At 34.7% G+C, this 17808-nt stretch overlaps 1 protein-coding gene across 4 annotated transcripts in view; it reads right to left on the minus strand.

Annotated features, from left to right (window-relative positions):
• Positions 1-2959: 2959 nt before the first annotated feature.
• Positions 2960-17808, minus strand: part of ptprga (protein tyrosine phosphatase receptor type Ga) — a 327465-nt gene continuing 312616 nt past the window's right edge. For 2 of the 4 annotated variants that reach the window (XM_073875862.1, XM_073875864.1), the window contains 10 exons: positions 16985-17157; positions 16588-16723; positions 16257-16505; positions 13932-14025; positions 12872-12948; positions 11943-12071; positions 11689-11835; positions 11347-11489; positions 9019-9154; positions 2960-5447 (listed from right to left, as the gene is read on the minus strand). In XM_073875862.1, coding sequence (XP_073731963.1) covers positions 5301-5447; positions 9019-9154; positions 11347-11489; positions 11689-11835; positions 11943-12071; positions 12872-12948; positions 13932-14025; positions 16257-16505; positions 16588-16723; positions 16985-17157 — 1431 coding nt within the window. In that variant the 3' untranslated portion in view covers positions 2960-5300. The remainder of the gene's footprint in view (positions 5448-9018; positions 9155-11346; positions 11490-11688; positions 11836-11942; positions 12072-12871; positions 12949-13931; positions 14026-16256; positions 16506-16587; positions 16724-16984; positions 17158-17808) is intronic. The other 2 variants (XM_073875865.1, XM_073875863.1) reach the window with 1 other exon arrangement.

Here is a 17808-nt window from a genome sequence, read left to right on the forward strand (position 1 = left end):
GTATATTGTTTGAAAGCTCTAAGAGTGTAGTTTTCATTTATCATCACCATTTTGGAAAAAGAATGACATAGTGAGAGTCATTTTCTAAAATGCCACGGGTATACAGGTGGCCCCACATTGTTATTATATATTTGTAACACTAATACCCTGTTCCAAACCTAATTAATCATGACAAACTATATATCACTGGAAAGCTCAGAGTGTAGTGTTCATATTGCATCAACATTTTAGGAAAATTATGACGTAATGAGAGTCATAAAAATCATGACAAACTATATATCACTAGAAAGCTCTCAGAGTGTAGTTTATATACACTAGTCAACATTCGAACTGGATCAAAACCATTCAAAAAAGTTTACATTAAACCAATCCCTAATACCCATTCTTGTCTTAGGACAACTTTGATAAACTTTTTTGATCCACTTCATATGTTGACCAGTATATTTCAAGGTCATCCGATGATAGAAATAATGTAGTTTTATTGTTACATTACAATTAATGCATATTAATTTTTATATATTCATAAAACTATATCCTAGTATAAATCTTTAAAAATGTTGACAAACTATATATTGTTGGAAAGCTCTAAGAATGTAGTTTTCATATTTCAAAACATTTTTGCAGTAATAATAATGCAGTGACAGTAATTTATTAATTTGTGACAAGAGTATGCAGCAAACCGTTGACACCTAGTGGCTGTTGTTTGTAAAACTACTGAAAGTGTGAAAAAACTTTTTTTATTTTAACTTGAAATTTGCATCAGAACTACTTGAGACTTATGGCTTCATGTTTGCATTATTACTTTTGTAAAATATTTACATTTTTATAATTTTATTTATAAAATTAATATGTTATGGACTTATTTTTATTTATTAAAATAAATGTTTATTGTTATAACAATTTATTGAATATTTTCACCTACTGACACTTCTGTGAAAACCCCCAAAGATTATGTTATATTAATTTAAGGGTGTATATCACATTTTCACCCCCCCACACTCAAAGGGTATTTGCGCCACTTAAGATGTTAAGATAGGCTCCTAAGTCCTTTCAGGCAAGGATTCACCATTTCAACAACTTAATTTTTTGTACATAATCACACTCACGCTATTATTTTTGGTCTCTACCATTAAAAGAGTGCATATGCCAGTGGTTTTCAAACTGGGGTCCTAAGGTTCAAAGTAGTCCCCAGAAAATTTCAGAAATTAAACAGGAAGTACACTCTAAAAACAAACGTTGCTATATAGCACCAAAAGTGGTTCTTTGCCCGCAACCATAGAAGAACCGCTCCTAGCGCCACATAGCACCAGTGAAGCACCAGTGAAGCACCTGTGTAGAACCAAAAAGGGGCCATATAGCACCACATATGGTTCTACATAGCACTATATGGTTCTACACAGGTGCTTCACTGGTGCTATATGGCACTAAAAACGGTTCTTCTATGATTACGAGCAAAGAACCACTTTTGGTGCTATATAGCACCGTTTGTTTTTAGAGTGTAAAAATGTACTTATTTGGTAACAGTATGCTGTCTTTATTATATAAAAAGTACTATTTATCTAACATTGTTTAAGCCTTTCAACTCATCTCACAATTTGTTGTTCTGGTTCCACTGATTTTTGTTTCATGCACCAGACATCAGCATGTCCTGATGTAAATCTATAGAAGTGAAAAGCTACATTTATATGTTGTAATAATTACAGCAATAAAACCTTTCAGACTATTATCTGACAGAAAATAAATACCGGTAACACATACACCTGCCAGAAATATTACAAAATATTGTGATCACTAGGAGGCAGTATTGTGCTTTTGGAGTGAACACATGCATGGAGGTTTGTATTTCTGTTATCTAAAGATTAATGGTTATGCTTTGATGTAGTAATATGCCTAATATGTGCATGCTATATTCCAGGGATTTTCAAATTAAGAGTCTTAAGAATCTAAGGTTTCCCCAGAAAATATCAGGAAAAAAAAACATGAAGCATTAATTGTAAATATTTACTACACTATATAGCCAATTATTTGGAAACCATGCTGTCCTTATTATATCAAAATACAATTTATCTAACAGAGTTTCAATGTTTTTATTCAAAATATATATAAAAGGACAAAATCCAGGACTCTGATGAAGATGTAATTGTGCATCGAAACGTTAGTCATTGTTGTGCACCTTTAGTAAAATATTTTATACAGACATCTGTGCTGCACCAGCGATCCTTTTTTGTCTATGTTGTTTTGTCCTTCTTTGGTTGCACCGGATTGTTTTGGATTACCGAACCGCAGATGACTCTTCCTTTCATTTTTATATAAAAGGATATTTATTTTAGGATGGGGGATCCCTCACATAAGGATCACTTGGGAGTTCATGTCGTGATCTGTTACTACTATATAATAAATAAGGCTGGCAAATACTTTGTTGGATAATAATGGTTTTAACCCCATCCAGTCCGAACATCATCGAAAATCCACAGCCTGCTGTACAATCAACAGTGTAGTTTTTCCCTGAGATTTTTCTGTATATTGCATGATTTTGCTATTTACTTTTGTCACTAACATTGTTTAAGGCTTTCAACTTATCGCACAATTAGTTCTTCTGGCTCTACTGAATAGGGTTTTTCATGCACCAGACATCAGCTAGTCCTGATGTAAATCTAAATTATACGTTATAATGATTACAGCAATAGGACCATTCAGACCATTATCTGACAGAAAATAAATAACACATACACCTGCCAAAAATATTATAAAATATTGTGATCACTAAAAGGCAGTAATGTTTGTATGTTTGTTATGCTTTGATGTAGTAATATGTCTTGTTTGTTTGTACACTTGAATTAGCTGATTAAAAAACAAAAACAGGAATGCGCATTCTGCAAAACCTTCATGCAAAGTATGGTAAACATTAAGACAAATCATTAAACACATCACTGACTCCACACAATAGACAACATAAAGATATGCTTAAAGTACATCAAAACCCATATTTTATTTTATGTATAGCAATACAATTTACATATTAAATAACACTATATAATAGAATGCTTTGATATAGCTTCCAACAAAAAGAAAAAAAAAGAAAAAAAAACATCCTTCATTTTGTGTTATTTCAGATTACAAAAAGAGGTTATGATGGCGACACCCACCTGCTTTGAATGGGAAAATCTTATTCTTTGATTTGCAATAGCTATTCTATTGCACTTCTGGCACAGATGAAACAGATTTGATTAGATTCAAAGGAAATAAAAAATACCACAATCACTGCCTTAGTTTATGATTGACATGAATGTGTTTGGAATGTAATGTCAGCTTCTTGTCGAATGAATTGAAGTCATTAAACATCATTATGAGAACTAAACGCTAAAAACAAAACTAAATTAATTTATATGAAAATATAAAGTTTATGACTATAAGTCAGGATACAAAGCTTTCGGAATCGAAGGGTTAATGAAGCAACAAAATATATGTACATTTCATACATGCTAATGCAAATATGCTGTTTGCAAATGCAACCCACGAGTATAGTGTGACTGCCAAAGCAAAAAAGAAAAAGTGGACACCACAGGAATAAATCATTTCAGAAATGCAACTTGTCACTTTCAATTATCCGGCGCGATATACAAGTCAGAATATTTCCCCAAATGTTGGAGAGAAACCAGGCATGAACTAAACAAACAAACATCATGTGTGTTATCTCCTTAACAGCAAACATTTTCATTTTTCTTAAACTAAAAAAAACAAACATTTGTATACATTCTCAACATCAAAAATAAACACGACTTTTGAAACATTTAGTGGATGCAAACAAAACAAAATAAACAAAGGATAAACAAAAGAAAAGATTAAACAAAACAAACGTTGTTGTATGTAGATTCATCATTATCAACATTATGCAATTCATTTCACGGGACACTAAAACTATTTGACCCAATATTAAAATAAACTTTCCTGCAGTTTCATGACTTGGGTGAATGACAGTTGTAGTCTTTGGTAAAAATTTATGAATCACGGGTCTCCTGTTTTTGGTAATGGACACTAAGGTTCTGTTAGCAAGGCAATTGTGTTGTATGGAATGAGAGGACCATATGATATAACAGTAGCTGTTTCTCTAGTGGTAAATAAAAACTCAATTATGCTAGTAGTCTGTTTAGTAATGAAATGCTTGGACTGAGTCTATAGTTTCATGTGGATAGTTTAGTTTTGCAGTAAAACCAGCCAATACCAAACACACACATATGGCATACATACACACACTTGCAACGGGTGAAATGAGACTGTACAGAAGGCATCCAGAGTTTACATTATTCTCAAAGATATTGGACGGATTTGTCGGCATTAAAATAAACCAGACTAATGAAAAGCAGTATAAAATTACAAAATGAAGTGGGCAGAGAATTAATTCCTAAGTCCATATGTAATATCATTACCTATTCCCTACTCGAGCCAAGTAGCAGCTTGCAGCAAAAAGCAATGGTGAAACTCAATCCAGCAGGGGGTGCTAAAGAGGTCATGGGCTCTGCGACACCTTTAAAGAGGCAGATCCTTCAATCAAGCATAGTTGGAAATGGTAACGGGTGCTCATAGTGACAGTTAACATTTACAAAAGCACAAGTTCTCATGATATACGATATATTCATATATATTAAAAGCAGAATATGAATCATACAAAAGTTCACAGTAGCTGTTTTAATACCACCTTTACAAAGTAAATTATGGGTTTGACTAGAAGCATAATGAATAGATATATAACGTTACTATTTGAGGTGCGGAAAACTATCAAAGCAAAGAAATAAAGTCAAACGTAACCATCCATATTGCTGATATGGTCATCTGTGAGTGTGGTGGGTCTTCGCAAGTCGGACGTCGGAAATGGATCTATAATCTCGTCTTCCATCGTTTGAGTTTGTGGCGATTATTCGGAAAGCAGCTCTGTTATGGAATGTCAAATAAGGGCGTGAAGCGAGCGGGCGAGATACAGTGAGAAGGACCGATAGTGATTGAGATGGCGTCGTAGGCAGTAACACTGATATTTCCATAGTGCAAACTAGACAGAACTGTGTTTCGTTTCGCTTCGTTTGTCGTGAACTCAAAAAACGTCGGTGCAAATGTTCAGTAGGATAACATTAAGACATAAAATGGCGAAAAAATAAATATCAAAAACTTTTTATCAGTGTAAAAAAGTAATCAGGTTATTCTTTTAACCAAGAGTTCTGGCAAAAAGGCCTCAGAAAAAGTCTGTCTTAGTCCTTGAAGTTTTACAAAGTTAGATTAAGTGCCTCTTCGTGCCTGCTCGGGGGGCTTCAGACAAGGGACTCCATGCTTTCCGCGGGGTCCGATTCATCGGACATGGCCATACTGCCGTTCCTGTCCAGGGACATGGGACTGAATCCGTTCTCTTTAGTGCTTATCAGGCTGAGCATAGCTTTGTAAAGGTACTGGTACTGTTCCTGAGAAAGAAAACAGCACAAAAATACATGAGACCTTACACAGAGAATGTATACAGAATTTTTTTTAGCAATTTACAGTGATTTTTACTACAGTAAAGTTTTATATGAATTATTCAGTATTAAAACTTTTACAAAATACTATAAAGCAGTAAACATCAAGGAAAGGGTGATTTACAGTGATTTCACTACAGTAAAGAGAGTTTCGTTCAAATTATTATGTATTAAAACTTATATAATTTACTATAAAGCAGTAAACAAGGAAAGGGTGATTTACAGCAATTTTACTACAGTAAAGAGAGTGTTATCTAAATTATTATGTATTAAATCTTATATAATTTACTATAAAGCAGTAAACAAGAAAGAAAAATTGATTTACAGCGATTTTACTAGAGTAAAGAGAGTTTTATATTAATTATTATGAATTAAAACTGATATAATTTGCTATAAAGCAGTAAACAAGAAAGAAAAATTGATTTACAGCGATTTTACTACGGTAAAGAGAGTTTTATATGAATTATTATGTATTAAAACGTATATAATTTACTATAAAGCAGTAAACAAGGAAAGGGTGGTTTACAGTGATTTTACTACAGTAAAGAGAGTGTTATCTAAATTATTATGTATTAAAACGTATATAATTTACTATAAAGCAAATTATATAATTTACTATAAAGCAAATTATATAAGTTTATAAGCAGTAAAGTTATATAAGCAGTAAACAACAAGGAAAGGGTGATTTACAGCGATTTTACTACAGTAAAGAGAGTGTTATCTAAATTATTATGTATTAAAACGTATATAATTTACTATAAAGCAGTAAACAACAAAGAAAGGGTGATTTACAGTGATTTTACTACGGTAAAGAGAGTTTTATATGAATTATTATGTATTAAAACTTATATAATTTACTATAAAGCAGTAAACAACGAGGAAAGGGTGATTTACAGCGATTTTACTACAGTAAAGAGAGTGTTATCTAAATTATTATGTATTAAAACGTATATAATTTACTATAAAGCAGTAAACAACAAAGAAAGGGTGATTTACAGTGATTTTACTACGGTAAAGAGAGTTTTATATTAATTATTATGTATTAAAACTTATATAATTTACTATAAAGCAGTAAACAACAAGGAAAGGTTGACTTACAGCGATTTTACTACAGTAAAGAGAGTTTTATATTAATTATTATGAATTAAAACTGATATAATTTACTATAAAGCAGTAAACAACAAGGAAAGGTTGATTTACAGTGATTTTACTACAGTAAAGAGAGTTTTATATTAATTATTATGTATTAAAACTTATATAATTTACTGTAAAGCAATAAACAACAAGGAAAGGTTGATTTACAGCGATTTTACTACAGTAAAGAGAGTTTTATATGAATTATTATGTATTAAATCTTATATAATTTACTGTAAAGCAATAAACAACAAGGAAAGGGCGATTTACAGTGATTTTACTACAGTAAAGAGAGTTTTATAGGAATTATTATGTATTAAAACTTATATAATTTACTATAAAGCAGTAAACAACGAGAAAAGGGTGATTTACAGCGATTTTACTACAGTAAAGAGAGTTTTATATTAATTATTATGTATTAAAACTGATATAATTTACTATAAAGCAGTAAACAACAAGGAAAGGTTGATTTACAGCGATTTTACTACAGTAAAGAGAGTTTTATATGAATTATTATGTATTAAAACGTATATAATTTACTATAAAGCAGTAAACAACAAGGAAAGGTTGATTTACAGCGATTTTACTACAGTAAAGAGAGTTTTATATGAATTATTATGTATTAAATCTTATATAATTTACTGTAAAGCAATAAACAACAAGGAAAGGGCGATTTACAGCGATGTTACTACAGTAAAGAGAGTTTTATATGAATTATTATGTATTAAAACGTATATAATTTACTATAAAGCAGTAAACAACGAGAAAAGGGTGATTTACAGCGATTTTACTACAGTAAAGAGAGTTTTATATTAATTATTATGAATTAAAACTGATATAATTTGCTATAAAGCAGTAAACAACAAGGAAAGGTTGATTTACAGCGATTTTACTACAGTAAAGAGAGTTTTATATTAATTATTATGAATTAAAACTGATATAATTTACTATAAAGCAGTAAACAACAAGGAAAGGTTGATTTACAGTGATTTTACTACAGTAAAGAGAGTTTTATATTAATTATTATGAATTAAAACTGATATAATTTACTATAAAGCAGTAAACAACAAGGAAGGGGTGATTTACAGCGATTTTATTACAGTAAAGCGTTTTATCTAAATGATTATGTTTTAAAACTTATATAATTTACTATAAAGCAGTAAACAACGAGGAAAGTGTGATTTACAGCGATGTTACTACAGTAAAGAGTTTTATCTAAATTATTATGTATTAAAACTTATATATTACTATAAAGCAGTAAACAACAAGGAAAGGGTGATTTACAGTGATTTTACTACAGTAAAGAGAGTTTTATATTAATTATTATGAATTAAAACTGATATAATTTACTATAAAGCAGTTAACAACAAGAAAAGGGTGATTTACAGCGATTTTACTACAGTAAAGAGAGTTTTATATTAATTATTATGAATTAAAACTGATATAATTTACTATAAAGCAGTAAACAACAAGGAAAGGTTGATTTACAGCGATTTTACTACAGTAAAGAGAGTTTTATATTAATTATTATGAATTAAAACTGATATAATTTACTATAAAGCAGTAAACAACAAAGAAAGGTTGATTTACAGCGATTTTACTACAGTAAAGAGAGTTTTATATTAATTATTATGAATTAAAACTGATATAATTTACTATAAAGCAGTAAACAACAAAGAAAGGTTGATTTACAGCGATTTTACTACAGTAAAGAGAGTTTTATATGAATTATTATGTATTAAATTTTATATAATTTACTGTAAAGCAATAAACAACAAGGAAAGGGCGATTTATACTACAGTAAAGAGAGTTTTATATGAATTATTCAGTAGTAAAACTTTTTTATCATTAGAAATACATTTTTATGTTCTCTGAGAATAATGCGAGTGTCATTGTCAGTCACTTGCACAATGCTGGCGTTGTTGCCCTTCGGATACTGATAGTTCTAAAAGTTTAAAGGGACAGTTCACCCAAAAATGAAAATGTTGTCATTTTCCTCATGTTGTCCTAAACCTGTATGATTTTCTTTTTTCTGATGAACACAAAAGAAGATATTTTAAGGAATGATGGTAAGCACACAGCTGATTGTAACCATTGACTTCCATAGTAGGAAAGAAAATGTGCTTACCATCATTTATCAAAAATAAATTATTTTTGTATCCATCTAAACGTCATCATACCAGAGGTTTCAGTAAGTAAATAAATAACACATTATCACCTCAGTATATTTTTAGACAGATTTTAACATCTAGCTATAATCCCAGGATTTCATTCATCTGGGAAAATAAATTGAACCAGTGATAAGCGGAGTAATATTTTGCCTTCACAAACGACTGATATGTTTTACGCTTCTTAAATATGAATGTGTCTGCATAGAAACACTCACAATGTCGGTAAAGACTCCAGGTCTCATGAGGTTGATCATCTTGGCCACCTGGTAGACCCCAACGACTCCTTCACTCTCCAGCTGTTGTGACAATGTGGTGAGAGCACACAACATCCCAGCAGACACTGCTCCAAACCTGTCGACACACAAACGCTCACTGAAGGTGACAACAATCATTTCAACCTTAACCTGAACTTAAACTATTCCTGACTTTGCTATCTATCTATCTATCTATCTATCTATCTATCTATCTATCTATCTATCTATCTATCTATCTATCTATCTATCTATCTATCTATCTATCTATCTATCTATCTATCTATCTATCTATCTATCTATCTATCGCCATTGTTTGATATTCTTAAGGTGCTGTGATCCAATTGCTCTAACAAGTATCCCTTAATATCAATAGACGTCGCTTTGCAACTAACCATCCCACAATGACCCTTTTATGTTTATTCAATATGTAAATGAGGTGCGTCCTTCTTATCTGATAAAGCAAGGCGGACTAATTGAGCTTTTCAAAGTGTATAATGTTACCATAGCATCAACCCTAAGAGGTTTCAAAACGATGGCTGTCTCAATTAGCGGCGCGTTCATTAACACTAAAGATATTCTAGTCGATCGAAGCGCTCCTCCTACAGAAGCTGTCGACCGATGCCAAAATCTGCTCTCTCCTGTGGTGCTATTTCTGCACTCACGGTCTCCCTGGTGTTTCTTACAAGATGCTTCTGGCTAAAAGGAATCTGAACTCTTCGTGGTTATAAATGAAGGTCTTTTGTTTCCACTCAGCGGGAGTGGAGACTGAACCAAAGCCTCCTTTGAAACTTCAGAATAAGCCGTACATGAAGGAGCGCCATGAAGCTATCAGGAAGAAAAGTTTGATTCCTGATTTGCATTCTTTGATAAGTATGTTCGGAGTTTGCAATGGATAAGCATGTCAATTATAGTATGATGTATGCAAGTGCGCACTACAGTGACAAAAACAGCTTTAAGAAAAATAGTGGAAACTAAACCAAATATCTTGCATAACAGAAGGGGTTGTGGGTAATACCCTATCATAAAAAATGGTCCCTACCTGTCACTGGGGTGGTACACTTTCAAAAAGTACAACTTTGCACCTAAAGAGTTCATATTAGTATTTCAGAGGTGGGTACTGGAACCAAAGAGTGCATATTAGTACCTCAGAGGTAAGTACTGGTACCAAAGAGTGCATATCAGTACCTCGAAGGTACGCACTGATAGCAACGAGTGCATATTAGTTCCTTGGAGGTACGCACTGGTAACAAAGAGTGCACATTAGTACCTCGGAGGTACGCACTGGTAGCAACGAGTGCATATTAGTATTTTGGAGGTACGCACTGGTACTTAAGAGTGCATATTAGTACCTCGGAGGTACACACTGATACCAACGAGTGCATATTAGTACCTTGGAGGTACGCACTGGTACCAATGAGTGCATATTAGTACCTTGTAGGTATGCACTGGTACCAAAGAGTACATATCAGTAACTCAGAGGTAAGTACTGGTACCAAAGAGTGCATGTTAGTATCTCAGAGGTAAGTACTGGTACCAAAGAGTGCACATAAGTACCTCCGAGGTAAGTACTGGTACCAAAGAGCACATATCAGTATATCAGAGGTAAGTACTGGTACCAAAGAGCCAATATCAGTATCTCAGAGGTAAGTACTGGTACCAAAGAGCGCATATCAGTATATCAGAGGTAAGTACTGGTACCAAAGAGCCAATATCAGTATCTCAGAGGTAAGTACTGGTACCAAAGAGCGCATATCAGTGGTAAGTACTGGTAACAATGAGCCAATATCAGTATATCAGAGGTAAGTACTGGTACCAAAGAGCCAATATCAGTATCTCAGAGGTAAGTACTGGTACCAAAGAGCCAATATCAGTATCTCAGAGGTAAGTATTAGTACCAAAGAGTGCAAATCAGTATCTCAGAGGTAAGTACTGGTACCAGCGAGTTCATATTAGTATCTCAGAGGTAATTAATGGTACCAAAGAATGGATATCAGTACCTCAGAGGTAAGTACTGGTACCAAAGAGCGCATATTAGTACCTCGGAGGTACGTACTGGTACCAAAGAGTGCACATTAGTACCTCCGAGGTACATATTGGTATCAAAGAGTGAATATTCTGACAAATCTAACAATCATGGCTTTTAAATACTATTTTCAACAGTATTGTAATATTGGATTTAGTAATCTTTTCTTAAACTAATTTTCTTAAAAATAATATGTAATAGTACCTATATGCATGAACACGTATCACCTTAATAAAAATGAATAATATTAAGTGATCTGTACTCACTCGTCGTGTACTATAGTGGGTCCGTCCCTGGTCATGGCCTCCTCTTTGATGACGTTTATGAGTTCAAAAGTGCTGCTGATGGGAGCGTCGGGGTTCGGCCACTTCGGGCACTGAAAATGACGAACCTCTAAAACATAGTCGTCCTGAAAGAGAGAGAGAATGAGTGAGCGAGAGACCTGTACTAGAGAAATGATGTACATATTAGAAGCACACAGTAAAGGCCACTTCGACGCCCAGAATTACTACATCCTTTCAAGCATTTACACATGCAAAATAAAAACACAGATGATCAGTCACCAAAAAAATGATCATTTATCTGTAAACAGGATCACACATACACACCTGTGTGGCCTCCAAGATAAAGTCATGAATGATGATCTGCTCCTCATTGGAGAGACAGAGTCTATCTTTACTGATGAGAGTGACTGTAAATGCCTCACAGTTCATGGCTTCCTCTCGACTCGGCCAATACACAAACTCATCCTCCGCCTGCAGGGACCAAACAGCCGTGTTAAAGAGAGTTTCACCGATGTCCACGGACTACAACATTAACTCTGAAGACCAATGAATATATGTGGCTGGCCTTGAATACCCGCCAGCCCTTGGTTGTCTGGCAACATGACAATGATTTGAGCGTTGTGATCCCAGATCATCCTCCAGAAGTCTTTAGTGGTGTGAGGCAGAGGATGCTGGGTAATGATGAACTCATTGCTCCTGTAGAAGCCCTGTTATCATGAATAAGAAAAACACAGCCGGTTTTAAATGTGGTTTTCAGCATTAGGAAGGTAACACATAGAAAAGTCACACATCTAAACTAGGTTTCGAAATCTAGTGTGGCGAGCTGTCTTCTTATCTTCTTATCATTATCTGATTATATAAAGCGATTGATTTGCATATTCTTTATAAACAACAACTCTATATTATATACTATGTAGTCTTTATACTGTTCAGTGTTGAATACAATATGTGACCCAGTCTGTGAAAACCCAGCTACATAAATAATCCTACATAAGCATATCTGTAATTTAATAACTTTCTCAGGATATCTCACATGAAAAAATATGAAAATGTGATGTTAAACTTGTAAATAAATTGTAACTTTTTTGTAACAGAAACAAAAACCTCCCTCAAAACCAGTGCACAAAATGTGCCACATGGTATCAAAGTGCACAAACAAGGGCTGTGTCCAAAATAGCTCCCCTTTACCCTTACATAGAGCACTATTTGAAGGGACAACCATTTTTGTAGTGGTGTCCGAAATCATAGTGGAGATAACTGCAATCCCATAATGCACCACAAAAAGTGTACAACTAATGTGACGGCAAGCACATATCATGTGCTTGACCTACAGCGCTTTCAGCTTGCTCAGTGTCCTAATTCACCCATTTAAGTGGACTAGGGAAGGTGAATGAGGGTATAGGGGCCTATTTTGAACACAACCAAGGTTAATCTTATTTTTTGTGCAGTGTAATACTGAAACACACATGGTTAAACTTTAACTGTTCTGGGGTTGATGGGTACTCACCATTATGTAAGATGCATTGATGTAATCTGTGCCTTTCATCCCCGGCAGCGGTGCGAGACCAACACGCGCTCTTTCAGATGGGACAACAACAGCCAATGGGGAGGCAAAATAAGAAAACAGGTCAGTGATGTGATTTAATTAGTCGAAAGCACATTTCTGAAAAATGTGTTTGGATACTAAAATGTTATTTGAATCAACAAAAGAACAAAATACAATCTCTCAAGAACCAAGGTGTGATAAATTATAACGAACAGCCTCGGTAAACAATAAATATAATGCAATGCACAATAAAAAATTTGGTTGTGTTATGTTTACAATAAGGGTCAAACACTTGATTAATAATTCTAGTGTATATAAAACATTGTAATGTAGCTCAATTGATAAAACATTGGTTCTGGGTTTGATTACCAATGAACAGACATAATGATAAAAATGTATGGCTTGAATGCACTGTATGTCGCTTTGGATAAAAGCTTCCGTCAAGTGCATAAAATGAAAATATGTAGCAGTGGCATATTGTAAGATTTGTTGGTGCAAGTTAATTTCAGCTCAAAATGTGTTTCAGTCTAGGAGTAGCCTTAAAGAAAACACCACAGTTTTTCAATATTTTACGATGTTCTTACCACAACTTAGGTCAAATTAATACATACCTATATTTTTTCAATGCATGCACTTAATCTTTGTACAGCGCCTTGTGAATGTGTTAGCATTTAGCCCAGCCCCATTCATTCCCCAGGATCCAAACAGGGATGAATTTAGAAGCCACCAAATACTGTCATGTTTTCTCTATTTAAAGACTCTTACATGAGTAGTTACACGAGTAAGTATGGTGGCACAAAATAAAACTTTTGTTTGGATCCTAAGGAATGAATGGGGCTAGGCTAAATGCTAACACATTCAAGAAGAGCTGTACAAAGATTAAAAGTGCATGCATTGACAAAAAGAAGTATGTATTAATTAATCTAAGTTGAGGTAAGAACATAGTAAAATATTGAAAAATTGTGGTGTTTTCCTTTAAGTCTTGCCTGTGATACCAGGGGATAGTGCTTATGTTACTCACATGGGACAACAGAAGAATTGCGGTTTTTCTCTTTGTTGCATTCTTTCTGAGCGCTGAAACACTCCACAAATCTGGCATTGCACTGGGTTACCAACTGTACACACAAAAAAAGTCATATTTCATTAATATCTGCATTTTAATCAACAGAAAGGAATTCTGTCCAGTTGTAGCAAATAAAAATGTATGTGAATCGATATTCAGCGTTTGAAGCCGGACCAAAAGTAAGAACTATAAAATGTGCGATTATTTCAGACTCAATAGTGATCTATAAGTGATCTTTATAAATTTACTCTCACAGAAATTGTCAGGCTAGGGTTGAGCTTTAAATTTATGACCAACTGTCGGCACGATAGCCCAATGGTTAGTGCGTTGACAAATAGCGCCAGTGCGCTCACGGCGACTCGAGTTCGATTCCTGTCTCTGCGGTCTTTTGTCGATCCCGCTCCCCTATCTCCACACAACACTTTCCTGTCTACTCTCTACTACAATACTATCCAAATAAAGGCATAAAAAAGACCCTAAAAAATTCTAAAAAATAAAAATAATAAAGTTATGACAAACTAATGCTTTTAAGTACTCCACTAAAAGGTGAAGTGTGTAATTTATATTGATTTTTTATTATCACATTCTCCTATCCTAACACAACAATATCCAAAATCAACTATAAAAAAAAACAATTCGTAGGCAGATTTTTCAAGAAGTTTGCTATTAAAATTAGGGATCCTCCGATCGATCGGCCGATGATGCTTGCTATGCTTCTCAATGAATTACGGTGAAATGCCGCTAAATCCAAAAGCCAGGGGGCGCTCTCGTGCAGAAACTCAAAATGCACTGTAGACGATACACATGCAGCTATGATGACACGCAGCTCCAGGAAATGGCTTAAAGGAATATTCCATTATCTTAAAAGAAAAATCCAGATAATTTACTCACCACCATGTCATCCAAAATGTTGATGTCTTTCTTTGTTCAGTCGAGGAGAAATTATGTTTTTTGAGGAAAACATTGCAGGATTTTTCTCATTTTAATGGACTTTAATAGACACCAACAGTTAATGCTTAGCACTTGGCAGTTTTTTTCAGCGGAGTTTCAGGGGACTATAAGCGATCCCAAACGAGGCATAAGGGTCTTATCTAGCGAAGCGATTGTCATTTGTGACAATAAAAATAAAAAATATGCTCTTTTAAACCAAAACGTTTCGTCTAGGTCCGGTCCAGCTCGACCTCACGTAAATGCGTAGTGACGTAGGGAGGTCACGTGTTACGTATATAAAACGCACATTTGCGGGCCATTTTAAACAATAAACTGACACAAAGACATTAATTAGTATCATTCCACATACAACAACGTTGGAACGGTCCTCTTTCTCAAGACTTGTAAACACTGGGGCGGAGTTTCGCGTTCGTCCTCTGTGACCTCTTGACGTATTGCGTGGGGTCACGCTGGTGCATCACGACCGGACCCAGACGAGAAGTTGTGCTTTAAAAGTGTACATTTGTTATTTTTATTGTCAAAAATGACAACCGTTTCGCTAGACAAGACCCTTATGCCTCGTTTGGGATCGTTTATAGTCCTTTGAAACCGTTGAAAAAAACTGTTAAGTGTTGAGTAAAGTATCAATTGTTGGTGTCTACCAAAGTCCATCAAAATGAGAAAAATCCTGCAATGCTCTCCCCAAAAAACACAATTTCCTCTCGACTGAACAAAGAAAGACATCAACACCCTGCATGACATGGTGGTGAGCAAACAATCTGGACTTCTCCTTAAAGAAAATGGAATATTCCTTTAAGGATATATGTAGATTGCTGTTCTTCAAACCTTTTCAGGTATTTTCATGATAATAAAGAATATGTATAATAATTATGTTTGACGAGTTTTCACACTGCGTTTTCAAATGCATGTTATAAACGATTCAAACTAACAGCGATTTCAGATCGATAAGGACTTACTGATCAAAAGCCGTAGTACACGAAATAGCTGTGAATAAGATCGGCTGTCCGATTCAGAACACGTATAATTCGTGGAGATCGGCATTGATCGGAGCATCCCTAGTTAAAATATTCCCTGCGTCCGAAGATGAATTAGATGAAGTACCTACTCATTGACCATTAAAACAGTACATTCTATATAGTATAAATATGGGTAGTGTGAACGAAATTACTGTTCTTGTGATTATCTGTTTATTTGACCAATAGAAGACAAGGGCAGTGTTCAAGGGCAAAGAAGTCATTATTTTTGCAATTTTAGTTCTTGGCATTTAAGGCGCATAAATTACACACTTTATTTATTTACATAATATTTGTTCTAGTTCATATCACACTTCACCTTTAAAATCAGAAAGCGTCCTCCAGCAACACAAACATTTCGTCTGCTGATGATAAATGATTTTTCGTATGACTTTGCAGAAGTTCTGCACAAAGTCCCCACCTTGAACTGTTTCTCCAGTCGCGTTTTGCCTCCGGCGCCCGGCGTCAGGATGCTGTTTACGTAACTGTGTAGCTGACCGGAGCTCACCTCCGTTTCCTTACCGAGAATGGCTTCTATCAAGGCATCGTGGATGAAGATATACTGCTCCTGAACACAGAGACAACAAACATGTAAAGGTACCCTCAAGACGACAACAACACGGGTCTGGCTTGAACTGCCGGTGACTCACTTCTGTTTGGACCAGGTAGTTTCTCTGAGTGCGTATGTGTTTGAGGAAACCCAGCACGTTCACCGAGCCCTTATCCTTCAGCTGCTGTAACATACTGTCGATTACGATGTAAGTTCCCGTCCTGCCCACACCAGCACTGAGGAACACACACAAAACCAAGAACTGCTTGGTTATTACACTCTTTACTCTGTTTAAAACATACAGTGTGTGTTGTGTTTTAGATGCTGCTCAATTTATTGTTTTCCTTACTTTTACTAAGTCACTTTGGATAAAAGCGTCTACTAAATGCTTAAATGAAAGGACAAGCACTAAACAGTTTAGGACATCATGCTGATCTAAGCATTTTTTTTTAAGAAAATGAGACAAATCATCCAGCGGTCGTGTGTGTGTATTTTACCTGCAGTGCACTAGCATAGGTCCCATCTCTGGGGTCTGTGCGGCTGAGGACTTTCTGACAAAAGTGAGAACAGGAAGTGTGTACTCAGGAACGCCCATATCTGGCCATTGAGTGTAGTGATACTGTAGCACTGTTCTTTCACTCTGACGACCTTTTGTGTTGCCCTTCTGACCCTGAAAACACACACACACATATATTACACATAATGTCTTTCCATAAGAAAGAAAAATCACAGATGAGATCTTTTTAAAAATAATTCCTTCTTGACATCAATAATACTAAATGGAAAGCCAGTAGAATATAAGTGTCCTGTGTCGAAGATATTTTTCCTGAGAAAAGACCCAGATATCTCACAAATGTCTCTATTAGAGTTTCAGAAAAGATCTTAATGATGTCACAAACTGAGATTTGACAAGACAATAATCAATATGAACTCAAACATTTCCAGATTTACCCAAATCAGCACTGTTTCATTAATTGTACAGCTCCATATTCTTAAAGGGACACTCCACTTTTTTTAAATATGCGCATTTTCAGCTCACCTAGAGTTAAACATTTAATTTTTACCGTTTTGGAATCCATTCAGCCGATTTCCGGGTCTGGCGCTAGCACTTTTAGCATAATTAGCACAATCCATTGAATCTGATTAGACCATTAGCATCACGCTCAAAATGACATAAGAGTTTTGATATTTTTCCTATTTAAAACTTGACTCTTCTGTAGTTACATCGTGTATTAAGACCGACGGAAAATTAAAAGTTGTGATTTTCCAGTCCTATTTTCTAGGCTAGGAAGTATACTCTCATTCTGGCGTAATAATCAAG

The sequence above is a fragment of the Misgurnus anguillicaudatus genome, chromosome 14, assembly GCF_027580225.2.
Source record: "Misgurnus anguillicaudatus chromosome 14, ASM2758022v2, whole genome shotgun sequence".
In the NCBI taxonomy this organism is placed as follows: domain Eukaryota; kingdom Metazoa; phylum Chordata; class Actinopteri; order Cypriniformes; family Cobitidae; genus Misgurnus; species Misgurnus anguillicaudatus.